Source organism: Calidris pugnax, unplaced genomic scaffold, assembly GCF_001431845.1.
Source record: "Calidris pugnax isolate Ruff unplaced genomic scaffold, ASM143184v1 scaffold24, whole genome shotgun sequence".
NCBI lineage: Eukaryota > Metazoa > Chordata > Aves > Charadriiformes > Scolopacidae > Calidris > Calidris pugnax.
The window spans coordinates 40,113,821-40,130,989 of NW_015090922.1; the positions used below are offsets into that span (position 1 = coordinate 40,113,821).

Consider the following 17,169-nt stretch of genomic DNA (forward strand, 5'->3'; position numbering starts at 1 on the left):
GTTCATCCTGTGTACAAAGAGCCTCGAAACATAATTTTACATATTACTTTGTATGTGCACCAGTGGTTATTTACATCTGCAATTAGTTGTTTTTCTTCTTCTGAATTGTTTGCTCAATGAAACAGTGCCCTTTACCCGAATTGGAGTTGGAATATGTCTTGTAGAAAAAAAAATATATTAATTGGATTGTTTGCTAAAGTTAGAAGCCTTTCCTTCTTCCCCTGGAAAAAGTTGGTACAGATAGTTCTGGTCATGGCAGAGAACAGCCAATCTTAAACTGTGAATCCTCCTGGAAAATAATGATCATCTTTAACAAGCTCTACAGGAGATTTTCATCTCTTAAAGTTTGCATTAGTGTTCTGTTTGGAGTTCAAATTTAGGAGATGTTAGCTTCCCACATGCTGGGCTGCTCTTTTCTTTGTACGTTCAGCCTTACCCCACTTACTATTTCTGCTACTTAACAGTAAGTTGTGCTGATATGACCTTCATGAAATGTTCTAAATAAGCTGGAAGGCTCACTGCTATATTCTTTTTCACATACAGGCCCGTGTTATGTATGATTTTGCTGCTGAGCCTGGAAACAATGAGCTGACAGTCAGCGAAGGAGAGATCATCGTAATTACCAACCCGGTAAGAAAACTGAGATGGAATCAAGGCTTCAGTGTACTTTTCCTGACCTACTTCTAGCTGATGGAAGAAAAAAAGATGCTAGGTGACACCTGAGAGCCCTGGCTACCCTCCCTTGAAGAATTAGGGAATAAACTATGTCCAAAGAATTTTTCTAATAGCTTTGTGGAAATAAATGTGATGAGCAGCTTTGGAGGACAGGGGCCCTCTCGGGTTGTGCCTGCACACTTAGGAATTTGCTCAGCTTTGTTCCCCTGTAAACAGAGCTAAGTGACAAGGCAGAGGAAGGAGCTAATGATGGCGATACCCTTTACATCTGAATTCATTATCTTATTTTGTGTGCCTGATGTTCCACATTCTGTGAGTATGTAATCATTCGGGTGCTTGCCACTTGCATTTAAGTCTGACATGCCAGCTCCCTTCTCAGTTTTGCATTTCTTACTCAATGACTTCAGCATTCCAAGTTTGTTCAAAGAACGTGTGACAAAATTTGTTACTAAATTGTGTGTCCTTTCATAATTAAAGCAATATGGACAAGGTACAGGGAAGGAGTAGAGAAAATACTACGGTAGTGCTATCAGGGAGTTCGTAATACATTTAATTTTGTGTACATTGACCTTTGATTTGTGTCGACAACTTGATTTTGAGTGTGCTTTTATTGTCCTTTATAATTCTTACGCGTGGTAACAAGGTAATTGTTAGTTGATTCTGCTTTTGATTTTTGTGTAGTGATTTGGCTGAGTGAACAGACTTTCCTTTTAAAACACATGCAGACTAAAACTGCCTGATCTTGATGCCAGGTTTTATGTATCTGGTTGTGTAGGAAACGTGGGTTCTGCAGAATAAATTGATCCTTTGAAGAGCCAAGTCATGTGTAATCCTGATAATTACTAGTTCCACTGATCTTAAATATTTGAAGCAGGTATTTAATAGAGCCAGCATCCTCTTGGATATTATGTGATGCTGTGGCAGAGGTGACGTTTTAAAGGAGTTCAGGAGTTTAATGCTGTTTAACAGAAGTAGGACTAAATAAATACCTTACCACTTCTAAGCTAGTTCCTGCTGAGCAAGGTATCTGTGTCTTAAGGCAGTATATTTAAAACCAAGTAAATCTTTATTTTATGCTGTCCACGATTAAACTGTGGAATGGATTGCCACAAAGGTTCTCAATCTTTTTCGACGTAAGTTTAGACATCAATAGTGTAAGTCATGAAAGTCCATTGATGATTGCTCTTAAGTGCAGTGGTGCAAATGTGACTTCTGGCTCAAGATGTTATAGCTCTTGCAGATTAGCCAAACTAGTTGAATCTATAACCTGAGATGTCTAGTTGTTTCTGTGTTCTTGAGAGTAAGCTTTTAAGAATATAAGAAAAAGCAAATGAATGTTTGTTATTTCAATAACTGATTGTTTAAAATCTTGAATACATAAGCAGACTTCTCCTTACTATGTCCAGAATGACGTAAACTTTCCAAGTGAAAGAACAAAATTTTCAATAAACAAATCCATTAAAAGGCAAATTAAGAAAACCTGAAATTCAGTAATTGCTGTCTAGCATATGTGGTTCCAAATTTCAGCTGTGAGATAGCTTGACATGTAACTGTGTTCAAAGAACAGCTTGATTTAAAACAAAACTGGCTTCTTCCAGATAATGTCCTGGAATTGACTTTGCTTAACTGCAAAGGTTTCTTAGTGTATGTAGAGTGTATCTTTGAAAAATCCCCAAACAATAACAGGATGTCCCACTGACATCAGAGTTAAACTGTGTTAGTTCTTTCCAAAATAATAGCGTGAGACCTACCTCTGAAATAAAATGTAAACTAGAAAGTGTCCCCAGATCATGCATGGCATGCGCCTCTCTTAATCTTAGATTATCCCTAATATTTTTGTTATACTTCCCACTCACCACAAACTTCTGCACCTTCAGTATGCAAAGCAGAAATTGTACAGATATTACCAATATCTTAATTCCTTGAGTCTTGTTTCTTTATAATGTGTTGATTAAAATTAGCACTTTGGAATTGGCATATTAGGAGCTGTGTTTTTGATGCAGTCTTTGTCCAGACAATTGACTATCATTTCATAAATGATCACAAGGGCTGAAAGTCAACCTCTTTCCACCTCACACTTGTTAAATCTAAAGTCCACAATAGCTGTGTGAAACAAGCACAGCCTGTTCTGTTTAAATTAGTATCTGCTGCTTCAGCAGATTTCAACAAGTTTGTTCGTGGTCTTAGTCATAACTGTATTTCGAATGTTGCATTTGACAGCAAGACAGTGCTTCCTCCTGAGCTGTTTAAAGCACGCTGTGGGACTTATCTAGCAAAACTATTTCTACATTATTACTTCTTTTAGGATGTCGGTGGAGGCTGGTTAGAAGGAAAAAACAGCCAAGGTGAGAGGGGACTTGTTCCAACAGATTACGTTGAGGTAAGTGACTACGCTGCTCTGCACTGAGAAAGCAGAACTACTGAAAAAGTCATCTTCTGGTTTGCTGATCAAGCTGCAGTGCTCACACATAAAACTTCCAATGTTAAAGCCTGGAATATATAACATTATTGTAGCAACTGTAGCTGCTTTTGGAGACCAGTGCAAACACACCATCCAAAGCTACCCTGCTTCTTAGTGGTTTCCAAAGAAACGCAACAGGAGGTTATCTATAGTAAATGCTGGTGATGTGCAGAACGTGAGCTATTTTGAGTCTGCTCCTGGTTTTGAGGGTCTTGTGATCCAGTAATTGTTTTGTTTTCTTGTCTGAAGATACAGATGTGAAATGAGTAATGCAAGTTTACACAGGTGTCTGTGGCTGATTTGCCACAAGCTCTTATCTATAATAAATGCTGGTGATCTGCAGAACATGAGCTATTTTGAGTCTGCTCCTGGTTTTGAGGGTCTTGTGATCCAGTAATTGTTTTGTTTTCTTGTCTGAAGATACAGATGTGAAATGAGTAATGCAAGTTTACACAGGTGTCTGTGGCTGATTTGCCACAAGCTCACAAATCTCTGGAATGGAACCCCATTTCTGGGGCTCAGGATATGGGATCCCAAATCCAGGGACTGCTCACTTTTCTTCTTCCTGAGGGGTTTTGCTGTCTCTTCAGTGTGTGTCGATCTGCTCTTTGCTTAAAGACTGGTGGTATGGGGGTGGGGATAGAATGGGGGTCTCAATGCAAAGACTAGAATCCAGTTCACTCCTGGAGGGTCTAGGACGTTTGCAGGTTGCCAGTTAGGTGAGGATTCTGGGTGTAATTTTTGCACCTTCCTCTTAAGGCATGTGCCTCCCTTCCTTCACCAGTGCTGTGTTTATTAAATAAAGTATAAAAAAACAGGGGAGCACATTTGATGCTGGCTCATGTGAGCTTTTTTTTCCCCTGTCTTCAGTTGGCTTGCTCATGGTCTAGTAGCTTTTGGCTCTCCAAACTTGCTGTCCCAAACTGATACTCTGAGTATTGAATTCCCAGTCTCCAAGCAGTAATGTTAACAACCTTGTTAATCCTTGGGGAATTTATAGATAGGTGTCCACTGCCACAACAGTCTTACTTGTTACACTGTTATAATGCAAACCAAATTCCTTCTGTTGTGGAAGTAAATTCTCCAGATTATCACATCAGTTTCTTATAAAAGGTTCGATTGAATTTGAATTCAAAAAGGGTATGTGCAACCATCTTAAAGTCAAGTGGCATGAATGTTAGGATGATTATATATGATAAACAGCATAATTTGATTATTGGAAGCATAAAAAATCCTTTGCAACTCTTTCCATTCCAGATCATAACCGAAGGTGCAAAAGATGGAATTAGCTGCGGTAACTCATTAGCTGACCAAGCCTTTTTTGATTCCCTTTCTTCAAGTACAGCTCAGACCAACTCTGCTGCAAAAAGCAGTAATCAGGTATGTCTCATGGCTTTTCAGGCACAGTGGGCATGGCAAGTTTTGTTGACATAAGTGCTTGCACTCTTCAGTTATGCTGTACTGTATTTGTGAACCTTCAATAATAATAAAAGGAATTGTGTTTTCATTAGGGAACAGTTTTGTTGAATATTAATGATATGTGTGACTGTTCAGATACTGTGTTCTAACAGTCTGAACACTGTTCATCCCCTGCATGCTGGATTCTCTTTTAGAGTCACTGCTTATAAGAGTGTGATCTTCTGTTTTGTGGGTATGACCCTTCTTCCTAGATGTATTACTCTGCATTTGGTTACGATAACATGAGTTTGCTCAAGCACTTCGGATTGAACAGTGTTCAGATTCACAGTTGCAAGCAATTGATTTACTCTTCAAGTGCCTTCATGAGTGACTAGGTTAATATACAAAGCACTTCGTCTTAAATGAAACTTGAGTGTTCAGGCTATGGAGAGCAAAAAAATAAAAAGTCCAGTCATGGGTTGATGTAAAAAGAATTGATGCTGGAGGTGGCACAGTAGTGAGAACTAATAAAAAGTCCAGTCACGGGTCGATGTAAAAAGAATTAATGCTGGAGGTGGCACAGTAGTGAGAACTAAAATATTCATAGATGTAGTCTGGTGGACTGAATAAGAAATAGTAGCTTTCCTAAATACTGATATTTTATGTCATCTATTATACTTTATAGTAACATGGGGGGGGTACAAGTTTATTACAAGAAGACTTTACAAAAGCACTTCAAGATGTTTTGGGATTTCTCTTACTACTATTGTATTGAAGAAATTACTTTCTGTGAACATTAAGACACTTTTAACATACATGTAATGACACAACATTCCACCCCCCCTTCAGTAAGTTAAAAGAGGTTTTAATTCTTAGAATTCCTTCCATTCTTTTAACAGTAAGTAAAAAAAACAGGTTGTTGTATAGTCTTTCAGTACCAACCCTTACTAAAAATGATAGATCTGGCTCAGTTGAAATGTGTGAGTGTGGGGTGGTTTTTTTGGCTACCTTTTTTAAGAGAACATTTAACCATAGTGTTATGGCAGCTAAGCCCCACACAGCTGCTTGCTCACTCCACCACCAGCAGGATAGGGAGAGAATCAGAAGGGTAAAAGTGTAGAGACTCGTGGGTTGGGCTAAAGACACTTTAATAGGTAGAGCAAAAGCTGTGCACACAAGCAAAGCAAACCAAGGAATTCATTCACTACTTCCCATCAGCAGGCAGGTGTTCAGACATCTCTAGGAAAGCAGGGCTCCATCACATCTAACGGTTTAATTGGGAAGATGAAATGCCATCACTCTAAATGTCCCCCCATTCCTTCTTCCCCCAGCTTTATATACTGAGCATATATCGTATGATATGGAATAACCCTTTGGTCAGTTGGGATCAGTTCTCCCAGCTGTGTCACCTCCCAACTTCTTGTGCAGCCCCAGCCTGCTTGCTGGTGGGGTGAGAAGCAGAGAAGGCCTTGAAGGGTAGGTGTAGGTGCTGCTCAGCCATAACTAAAACATGTCTGTTATCAATACTGATCACAAATCCAAAACATAGCACTATACCAATGCTTCAAAGTATTGAAGAAAATCAACTCAATCCCAACCAAAGCCAGTACAACCAGTTACATTTGAATGCAAACTGTATAACTTTTTTTTTTTCTGTTTTATTTTTAGAGTTCTGAACTTGTTAGCCTGTCAGTTTAGAAATGTATCTCAAATGGCAACACACTTCTGACAGGCCTTTAAAAAATTCCAACAAATTTATTTTTTTAGCTTTATACATTATATTTTTGCTGGCACATCTTCATATGCCCTACTAGGTCTGGGGGGATGACTGCTTTTCTCAAGTAGCATTGCTGCATGTAATACAGAACCCTAAATCATTACGGTTTTCTCAGATCAGTTTCTATGCATACATATCTCTCTCTCAAAATAAAACTTACTTCTTCCCTCTATCTACACCCATCCCTTCTTGCTCTCCAGGAAAACAAGAGGCTTTTGGTTTCCTGCTCTGGAATCCATATCTTTTTTTGTGTTAAGAAAACATCATCAGCTCAAACACTGCCCTGCTCCCTGTCTGTCCTTTTCTAAGAAGGTTTTATTGTCGTTCTTCAGTAAATAATCTCCTGAAAAGTAGTTCATAAACAATAATTAGAAGCAGCTGCTTTTACTTGCTTTTCTCCACTGAGAAAGAGACAATGATCAGCACTTTGGTGTTGTACCTTACCTGGGTTTGCCACAGATGTAAAGTGACAGAAGAAAAGGGGCACAGAGGCACTTCCTAAGGAGAAGAGAATTCCACATGACCCTTGGGCAGCTCACTCTTTCCCCAGCTTGTTCATCAGTAGTGTCTCAGCAACAGCTGCCTCAGTAAAGCTTGTAGCTGCTCTTTTAAAGAGCTACCTGTAGAAGATATTGGGGAGATGAAAGCGATCAGGAAGCAATGAAGTTAATTAAACATAAACAAGGGGAAAAAATGACTCAAGGCAGCTGTTTTTACAGTCAGAAATAGAAAAGCAGATAGGAGAATTCAATGTTACATTCTGCACGTGATATTTGTGGCTTAATGTCAGAAAAGCCTTAAAAAAAAAATTATTAAACAAAATACAATTTAAGTAACCCTTAGTTGCTGAAGATGGAGGCTGTTGCGTAGCTTTTGTGTGGGTCTCGTGCTGTTTTAATGTTGTAGCCCTTGGTCAGAGGAAACACAGGGAATGAGAAACCTTTCTTCTCTGTCAATCCACTGTTCCTCTGAGAAGCAATGCAGGTTGCTAATTTTAGGCTGTCATTTGGAACAACCGGTAGAGTTAAGTATATCAGCGCTTGCTTTTTCTGTTTACTATATGTTTTTCTCTTTTCCATATATATATACATATATTAAATTAAGTTACCAGTAAACTCTTTGGGTATTAGAACGACACTGGCAATAATGGCCCTGAAATTAATATAAATTATGGCAGGTAAAACCAAATAAACATCTTGAAATACACTGCACACAAAATTTCTCATTTCTGATGAGTTGCTTCCAGGGGCTGTAGCAACAACGGATATCCTGCTTCACAGTTTTAAATAGTGTTTCTCATTGAGTTTGACCAAGAGGTTGTTAGCTTGGTGGCATTTGAAGTCTTCATAGTTAAAGCATGTATGGAAATACAAGCATTAATATAAAATTAATTCTGAGTAGTCTCCTCCAACTGGGTTTGGGGGTTTTTTGGTCTCAAGTCACAGATGTACTTGCATTTATTTTGTGTGTGTTCCAGGTTCAGAAACTGCTGTTTTAACAGCAAGGGTCTCTCTCTCCATTCTAAACCACAACTTGTGGTGGTTTTTCATTTCTCTAACTTAAAATGTTTTAAAAGCTGTGAACAAATATCAGCTTTCTGTTTTAACAATAGGGTTTGTCTGAGGTTTTTAGATTTCATCTAAAGTATAATTATACTGGCCCGAACTAGTTCTCCTTATTAAGAAGCTAAAACTTTATCTGTGCAGTAGTTTCATTAGTGATCTGTAAACAAAATACATGTACAATTAGCCATAATGTAGTCCAGCTATTTACAGCCTGTGTAAAAAGCATGTTGAAACGTGGGATAGAAATGCTATAAATTTCAATATATCATATATTTTAGTCTGTATGTTTTTTCTTCCCTTTTAGTGCGTGAAGTCTAGCCTTTTTTTTTTTTTTTCCCCCCCCTCTGGAGAATAGAAAACTAGTAATAAAAATGTATAAATGAAATTAAAGTGGGGTACTGCCTGCCTGTTTCAGGGTGGAAGTGGATCACCAGTTATGTTGACGTAGGAGCTGTAGATGTGGCTTCACAGAATTTAACATATAAAAATAGTTCCTGTAGTTAACCATAAGTTGCGTTTGTAGAGGAGTTTGTTCCCTTTTCTTGACACTGATTCTCTAATCACTGCCGAGCCTGCTTCTGTATGAAGATGACTCTACAGCTCTTCTTAGTTCTGGATTAAATAACTATCCTGAGAATTCAGATTTCTGTGAATTCCAGATCTGTCAGTTAATTCCAGTGTGACCTTAGTGAATCCGTATGTTTCGTGTCTTCAGTTATGTTGTGGGCAGAGCAGCAAGACCCCGTGAGTAAGTACAGGGAGCAACTGACAGAAACCTCTCCTGTGTGTATTGTTTTATCCAGTGGTAAGTGTGAAGTCACTTGGGATAGTTCCTTTCCCAGTGGAAGAAAGAGAAGTTGCTACACAGTTGTTGAACGATGAGAATAAATGGACTGTCTCAGGTGTAGAAAACCCTTTACCCTTCAGAAAACTGTGGGACTCTGGTATAGGCAGGATGAATAAATAGTAGTGAAAACACCTAGATTAGCGTGCAGGAGCTGAGGTGCCTCTTGGGTTACCTTTTGTGTAGACATAAGTTGTTGAACGTGCATAAGGTGAACACTAAAGTAGTTATTCCCAGAGCTTTACTTCCCGTCTTTTCTACTCTTTGCAGCTCAGTGCTGGAAAGGGAAATTGTCATGGTTAAATTTGCACACCATAACTGCCCTTTCCCCCCTAAACTGCTGAGCATCAATAAATGCAAATATTCAAGAAAACAAATACAGTAATAAGAGTGCACTATTGTACTTACGTGGAAATTTTGACATGCATGTTATTGCATTCCTGTGACAGTGTTTCCATTCTCTGAGTTGCTGTGTGTGCAGTGAAGTAGAAGTATTGTCATGGGAAATGTGACTCATTCATGTTTGGCTGAGTCCAGTTTGTCTTGTTAAACCAGTATGCTAAGTTACCTTAGAAAATATGGAGGTGGCTTCACTATGGAAGTTACAATTACAATTGTTTATGGATTTTGGAAATTATTGCTTCCTTGACTAATAAATCTTAACTCTGCATAAATGTATACGTTTGTGAGATTAAGTGTGAAGTTGCCTCTGTGTGTGTGTAAATAATGTCTAGAAGAGCATAGCGCAAAAGACATCTAAAAAGAAGTACAAGCAAAACTGGTGGTTTAGAACTGTTCAGAAATGAAAAACAAAACACTAAAAACCCAAACCCAACCTGGAGCGTTTTTATGCTAACTTGGCTTTCATGATTAGTAACTTTTAGTTCCTGTTACAGATAATGACACTATAACATTCTCCATTGCCATGCGTCATTTGAAAGCAACTCTTTTTTTCCCCCCGATCCCAGTCGCAATATTGCATTCAGACCTGTAACAGGAATTTGTGACTAATTCTTGTTTAACCAAAGTACAGGCAGTGACTCCCATACAGTACTGGAAAAAGTGGCTTGCTTGCTTTGAGATGAATCCTGTTCACATATTAAAAAAAAAAAACAACAACCCAAAACCAAACTGTCCAACACGTGACAGTGATTGTACCAATTCCGATTACGGAGCTATCTGGAGCTTTTCTTTTGTGGAATGCAAAGGCTCAGGCAGCAAGTTGTTAAACTGCAGTACTTTGATAGCTCCTCACCTCTTGTCTGTACTCGTACCCTCCGGCAAAATCCGACTACTGAAATAGTCATTGTCCACAGTTTGCAATGTTTGCATATTCTTTTTCTTGTAGTTTTGTATTGACTTCTTGTTTCCTGAGGTAGCCTCGTGGCCTTGTAGTTTGGCATGGACTATATAAAGAATATTTTAGCTTGCTAATGACGACAATCTTATCAGCCCTCCTATGAGTGTTTCTGCTTGCTTGCACACTTGCAGTGGCATGCGTTGCACAATCCCCTCCACCACAGCAGGAGACTTACTGCAGTAAAGAGTTTCCTTTTTGATCTAATTTATTTTTGTTAATTGTTCATTGACCACTTCTTATTTTAAGGTGGAATTGTTGGCTTTTGTCACTGACAATGGTAAGCTGAAAAGCCATAGCCAGTAATAATCTTCAAGTCCTCCTCCAAAAAAAGGTGACAAGGGAAGCTCCTGTCCTCTGTTCCCAAACAAAAATACAGAGTGCTTTTCCCAAAAAGGAAGGATAAAGCCTTGTTTAATCTGTTTAGCCTGATCCTGGGATGTCTAGGGAACATCAGAGAGGAACAGGGAGTCTTTCTTCTGTTTCTGGCATTGCTGTGACTGCTACTTGGAAAACTGTCTGAAATTTCTCATCTGTGTTTCAAGAAGAAACCATTAGGGATTGAAATCAGCTCAAGAGAAGACAAGAATATAAAGAGGTGACTTGATTGCCATTTTTATGTGCAGGTGTGGGTAACAAAACCCAGATACCTGAGAGAGCTCCATTGAGTAAATGTATATAGGATTTTTAGTGTCTGAAAGTTAGAACTATGGAAACTTTAATTTAAAAAAATAAATCATTTCCTTTAAGCAGTGAGGGTGACAACAGATTAGGTTTTCTCTCTCCCCTTGTCCCATCGCTGAGAATTTTTTGCTTAAGTCTAAATTATGTATCTTTCTAAAAGACCATTCAGTATTTCAAATGTGGCTTTTTTTGGAGCTGAATCAGGAGTCAAATCCTGGAAATCTTGGGCCTGCACTGTGCAGAAGCCATACAGTCTGTAGTCTACTCTGGCTATGAATAACTTCACAGGTAAGGATATGGAATTGGAAGTGGGAAAACAACAAAAAAACTAACTGCTCTGCTCTTCATGGTAGTAACTCAGTTCTTCCACTGGTGTTGGGTTTTTCCCCCTGCTAAGAAGGACTTGGGTATACTGGTGGGTGAAAAGCCAGACATGAGCTAACACTGTGCACTGGCAGCCCAGAAAGCCAACCACATCCTAGGCTGCATCAAAAGAAGCATGACCAGCAGGTCAAGAGAGGTGATTCTGCCCCTCTATTCTGCTCTCCTGAGACCCTACCTGGCGTACTGTGTCCAGCTCTGGAGTCCTCAATGCAGGAAGGACATGGACCTGTTGGAGCAGGTCCAGAGGTGGGCCACAAAAACAATCAGAGGGCTGGAGCACCTCTTCTATGAGGACAGGCTGAGAGAGTTGGGGTTGTTCAGCCCGAACAAGAGAAGGCTTCAGGGAGACCTTATTGTGACCTATTCAGTACTTAAAGGGGGCCTAAAGGACAGATGGAGACAAACGTTTTAGCAGGGCCTGTTGTGATAGGCCTGTTGTAACAGCTTAATAAGAGGGAAGATTTAGACTAGATATAAGGAAACAAGAGAAGGCTTCAGGGAGACCTTATTGTGACCTATTCAGTACTTAAAGGGGGCCTAAAGGAAAGATGGAGACAAACATTTTAGCAGGGCCTGTCGTGATAGGCCTGTCGTAACAGCTTAAGAAGAGGGAAAATTTATACTAGATATAAGGAAGAAATTTTTTACAGTGAGGGTGTTAACATGTGGGAACAGGTTGCTCAGAAAGGTGGCAGATGCCCCATCCCTGGAGATATTCAAGGTCAGGGTGGACAGGTCTCTGAGCAACCTGATCTAGTTGACGATGTTCCTGCTTATTGCAGGGGAGGTGGGACTAGGTGACCTGTAAAGGTCCCCTCCAACCCAAACTATTCTATGATTCTGGTCTATTCTATGAAAACTAGGAGTGTCCAATGGGTGTGCCTTGGCTGTATGTGGTTTGCGAGCAGGCTTCTTTGCAGGGACTACTTTCTGAAGGCGGCAGTGGGACTGGGAGTGGAGGTGCTGAATGATGGTTTCCTGTGGAAGGAAGTGAGGTGACAGGAGCAGCTGGGGAACAAATGGTTTCCTTGGACAGCATTGTTACTGCCTTCGTGTCAGCTGCTTCTGAGGGTCCACTCTACTGTTGCTTTCATGTATTTGTCTACAGGAACATTCTAGTATGTGTGTCTCTAAGGCTGGTTATCCCTTAAACTCTAGCCCATCTCCACTCTTGCTTTTCCTGGAGGATTTCTTTAAGGAGAATATATGGTTAAATTGTACAATAGAAAAGAGGGCTGCCCTTCAGGAGTGAAAGAAGTGCCCAGGTCCACAATGCTAAGGTAATGATTTACCAGGAAGAAAGCTTGGGCGTAGAATATCACGGGCATGGCAGCTGCTTCGGTGTCTGCTCACGTGCACGCTTGCTCTATGGTAAATACAGCGCAGTGAAGGCAGTTCTGTGATTGCTGCAGAGTAGGCTTTTAGTCCTTCATATTTCTTCCTGGAGGAAAAAAGCTTGATTTTTAGGGTGACTGTCTATATTCACTTAAGTGAGGTGACAGGAGCAACTGGGGAACAAATGGTTTCCTTGGCATTGTTACTGCTTCGTGTCAGCTGCTTCTGAGGGTCCTCTCTACTGTTGCTTTCATGTATTTGTCTACAGGAACATTCTAGTATGTGTGTCTCTAAGGCTGGTTATCCCTTAAACTCTAGCCCATCTCCACTCTTGCTTTTCCTGGAGGATTTCTTTAAGGAGAATACATAGTTAAATTGTACAATAGAAAAGAGGGCTGCCCTTCAGGAGTGAAAGAAGTGCCCAGGTCCACAATGCTAAGGTAATGATTTACCAGGAAGAAAGCTTGGGCGTAGAATATCACGGGCATGGCAGCTGCTTCGGTGTCTGCTCACGTGCACGCTTGCTCTATGGTAAATACAGCACAGTGAAGGCAGTTCTGTGATTGCTGCAGAGTAGGCTTTTAGTCCTTCATATTTCTTCCTGGAGGAAAAAAGCTTGATTTTTAGGGTGACTGTCTATATTCACTTTTTTTTTTTTAATGTATCTATTCAGAGTTTGTAATGTCTGAGTATGTCTAAGGCATTGTCTCCATGCAGGTAACTAAGGCAGCTATAAAACTGGAGAGGTATGTTCAGTCCTGTGAGCTATTCAGCTGAGCCACCATGACTCTTGTATTTTCTGCCATTCTTCTGTCTCTCTTCAGCCCCTCTTCAGGAGTGTAACGCTTCTCATTGCAGCGTTGGCTGTCCTGGACTTCCCTTGATCTGATCATAGAATCATCTAGGTTTGAAAAGACCCTTGGGATCATCGAGTCCAACTATCTACCCTACTCTACAAACTTCTCCCCTACACCATATCTCCCAACACCACATCTAAATGACTCTTAAACTCATCCAAGGATGGTGACTCAACCACCTCCCTGGGCAGCCTGTTCCAGTGTCTGACCACTCTTTCTGTGAAGAATTTCTTCCTCAGGTCTAGTCTAAACCTACCCTGTTGCAGTTTGAATCCATTTCCTCTTGTTCTAGCACTAATTACCTGTGAGAAGAGACCAGCACCAACCTCTCTACAGTGTCCTTTCAAGTAGTTGTAGAGAGTGATGAGGTCTCCCCTCAGCCTCATCTTCCTTAAACTAAACAAAGATCAGGCTTACTTTCTATAGTCACTGTTTCAGCATGGCTTCTACCTCTCAGGGTAGACTTCAAGATCTATTTGTTATGATTGGCAGTTATAATTTTTGATGGCACAGTTACCTAGATTTTTATAGGTACTCAACTTAGTTTTAGCATCTGAACATCATGTTTTGTTTGGCTTTTGTCCCTCAGGCATAGAATGGATCTATTCATCCATCAGGAGCATCCATTAATGTGAGGAAGGAGTCTGCCAGAAACAATTTAGTTGGCCAAGAGGTCAAGAAAAGATTTTTTAGATAGTGCAGAGAGCTGCCTCCGTGACTTAGCTTTACTGTGTATAACTTTAGATTATCCAGAAAATAACAAAGATGTCACTTCTTCCTGTTTAATTAATGATTCATTTGATGAAGATACTGATATTCCACCCCCAAGTTGAGGATTTTCCTGTGGTGGAATTTTTTCTTGTTCAACTATAATTAGTTCTTTAAAAAAATATTAGACTTCTTGCCCCCTCCCCCAGGCCCCCACCAGTAATGATCTGTTTCTATAGTGGGTTTGAATCTGCCCTTAATGGAAGGCTCTTAAAATATTTAGTAATGTGTTCCCTCTGTCTGTTCCCCAAAAAAGCTTTTTGTGGTGGTTTTTCTCCTAGAAAAGTAGGAGCAAGCAACTCTGTAATAGTCTACAAAAGGGAAAACTGGCTGCCTTTAAAGAGTTTATTCTTGAATTTAATCTCATTGTACTTGTTTGATGTTATCTTGAGGAGCCAAGAGATGCAATGTTTCATTTGAAGGTTGATTAGTTTCTTAATTATGCATGGTGTGGCATTAATATCTATGTGTTTGCATTTGAGATTTGCTTGTATACTTGGATGGTAGGTGTGCTGTATTGAGCTATATTGACTAAATAACAGCTTCTTGCAAGGACTCTTCATCTTTTTTGTGGTGACTAAAGAGAGATCAGAGGATTATCAGTTTCAGTTATGGAAAAGTAAAGGTGTGGGAACATATAATTTAATCGCTTACAAAATACTTGCTGTCTTAATTATGGTTTATTCAACCAGAGCTAAGCCACACGAATGGCTTCTCCTATGGAATTGGTCAGGTGCTGAGATCCACAGAACTGCTGACTGCAGCTGAGATTGCCCTTTTAATCAATGCTGTGTCTTTACTTGGCCCTTCACAGTGTGTGGGACTTTGATGATGGCAGACCTGATTCCTGAGACCTTCTCCACTGTTACTGATATTTGGCTACTACTTATAAATGTCCACGGTGTATGTGTATGTAGGCAAACATTTGAAAAAAGGTGACAGGAGACCTGTAAATGCTCTTTGAGATGTGTGTGGGTGTGTGTATGTATCTATATACACACACACTCATTCCTAACTGATCTCTTACCCTCTTCCCAGTGCCTCGGAAAGAAATGTGGACCCTTTGGGTGAAGGAAGCTGAGTGGGAATAGCATATCCCACCCCAGTTTTAGTCTGGGGGAAATACGCGTAGGGGCAAAGCTTACCCCAGAACTTTCTTGGTCACTTTAGAAGTAAAATTTTCTGATTTGAATAGTGCTTCCATGTAGGTACATAAAGATAAACCATCTGAGAGTGCAGTTTAAGTAACCCATTACCCCTTGCTGTGGAGCATTTAGTATATATCGGTACCTGTCTGCAAGTTTGGTGATGGTTGCTCTTGACAGTCATTCTTCAGTAATGTTTTTAGTGCTAATATTATTGTCTCCCTCTTGTTTTGCAGCAGATTTTAAGGTTTCTTTGCCACCCACTCATGTACCAGATTTCACATGAACTACAGAGAAGAGGAAAACTTTACTCAGTCTTTGGCAATCATCCCACTTCTGGGCTTTCGTTTGCTAGTGATCAGCACAACATATATTGCAGAAGTATATGCAAATAAATATGCAAACTATTCTTTTCTAGGTGTTCTAAGTTATGTTAGGAGCAGGCACGCTTTCCCGTGTGGTTGGGCCCCAGTGTATGGGTTTTTTTTTTCCTTTAGCAAAGATGATAAGCTCTGATGGTGTGTATGGGTTTTTCCTCTTTCCATAAACTCATATCGGGTGACCATCATAGGAAAAGCAGGCTGATACTTCGTAAGTTACCAGCCAACCTCTTTGTAATTGCTGGGAGTAGCACTGTGTATCAGCTATCCAAGAATTAGGTAGACCTCAATGATACCACTCCCTTAGGGAGTAGTGTTGTTGCATCAGTTTCATCCTCAAAAACAAATCCCCCAAACTATCAATATAGATGCAGCCCACATAATCTCTCTCATGCCATCAGTTCCTAGAGACCTGCTGACTCTAGTGTGTCTTCTGAATGGTGATTTCCCCCTAACCTGAACTAAAGCAAGAGCTCTCATCCCCAAGTAGTATCTCAGAGCTGAAATGGGAGAAGAAAATTTTAGTGAAGAAAAATGGAGTGTGGAGTAACTGTACCTGGTTTTGTGTATTTTGTGTAAGAAACAAACATATTCAACATTTTTGAAGAGAACAATTTAGCTTTTAGTGGGAGTTTTATTGAATTTTTGGTACTGGTAAATGTTCTAAGATTTATGTAAATGTTATAGTCTAATAGCAATTAATTTATATTAGGCGTACCATCTTTGATATGCTGCCTCGTGATAAAAATAATGCCCTGGCTTCTGTAGGTTTTGAGACTTGGTTTTGCAAAACTCCATTTCTCCCTCTGCTGAACAAGACAAGGCTTTGTTTGCTTTCCTTCCCCTTGTTCTTCCTCCTACACTTTGGGAGTGTGGATTTTGATTTGTGTGGTTTTGGTTTTTTTTTCTTTGTTAGCTAGTGTCTGGAGGAGACTGCACTTAACTAATCAATGCTTTTTCAAAGTCTAGTGTTAAAATCGAGGAGCTGAGCAGGATGCTAAGCTATTAATCCAACTTACTGACAGATTTGATTTGACAAATTGATGCAGTAGTTAGAGACATGTCTGCTCTGCTCTCTCGCTGAGGTTTCCACCTCCACAGCAGCATCAGCAGAAGGGTATGTGTGATTACCTTCACCAGAAGCTTATGCTGAGAGAGTAGGTCTACAGGGAAATGCCAGACTGTTCCCTGGCAGCTGTTTGTTTCCTTCCCTCGTCTTCGACATGAATTAATTAAGATCTCACAGGGAAGCCGAGCGAGTTGCTGGCCCTGACTTCCCAACCATCACACCAACAGTGATGGTGTGGGTGGGCAATTTATGATTTGCTTTTAGTAAGGCCATTAATCTGAGTTTGACAAAATAAACATTTGGAAAAAAAACTAATCCTTGGCTTTTGAGTTCCTGTTTTAAACGTTCTAATTAGTCCATGGCTTTATGTAATTAATAGTTCACAGGCACCATACTTCTGGTGTTGGTGTAAAATAATTATCATGGGTAGGAGTGCTTCCTAACGCTGTTGGAACAAATAGTTTAATTTC

General features: G+C 40.0%; 1 protein-coding gene across 1 annotated transcript in view; it reads left to right on the forward strand.

Moving 5' to 3' along the window:
• Positions 1-531: 531 nt before the first annotated feature.
• Positions 532-17,169, forward strand: part of SNX9 (sorting nexin 9) — a 59,388-nt gene continuing 42,750 nt past the window's right edge. The window contains exons 1-3 of the mRNA XM_014951118.1: positions 532-630; positions 2,981-3,055; positions 4,394-4,516. Coding sequence (XP_014806604.1) covers positions 553-630; positions 2,981-3,055; positions 4,394-4,516 — 276 coding nt within the window. The 5' untranslated portion in view covers positions 532-552. The remainder of the gene's footprint in view (positions 631-2,980; positions 3,056-4,393; positions 4,517-17,169) is intronic.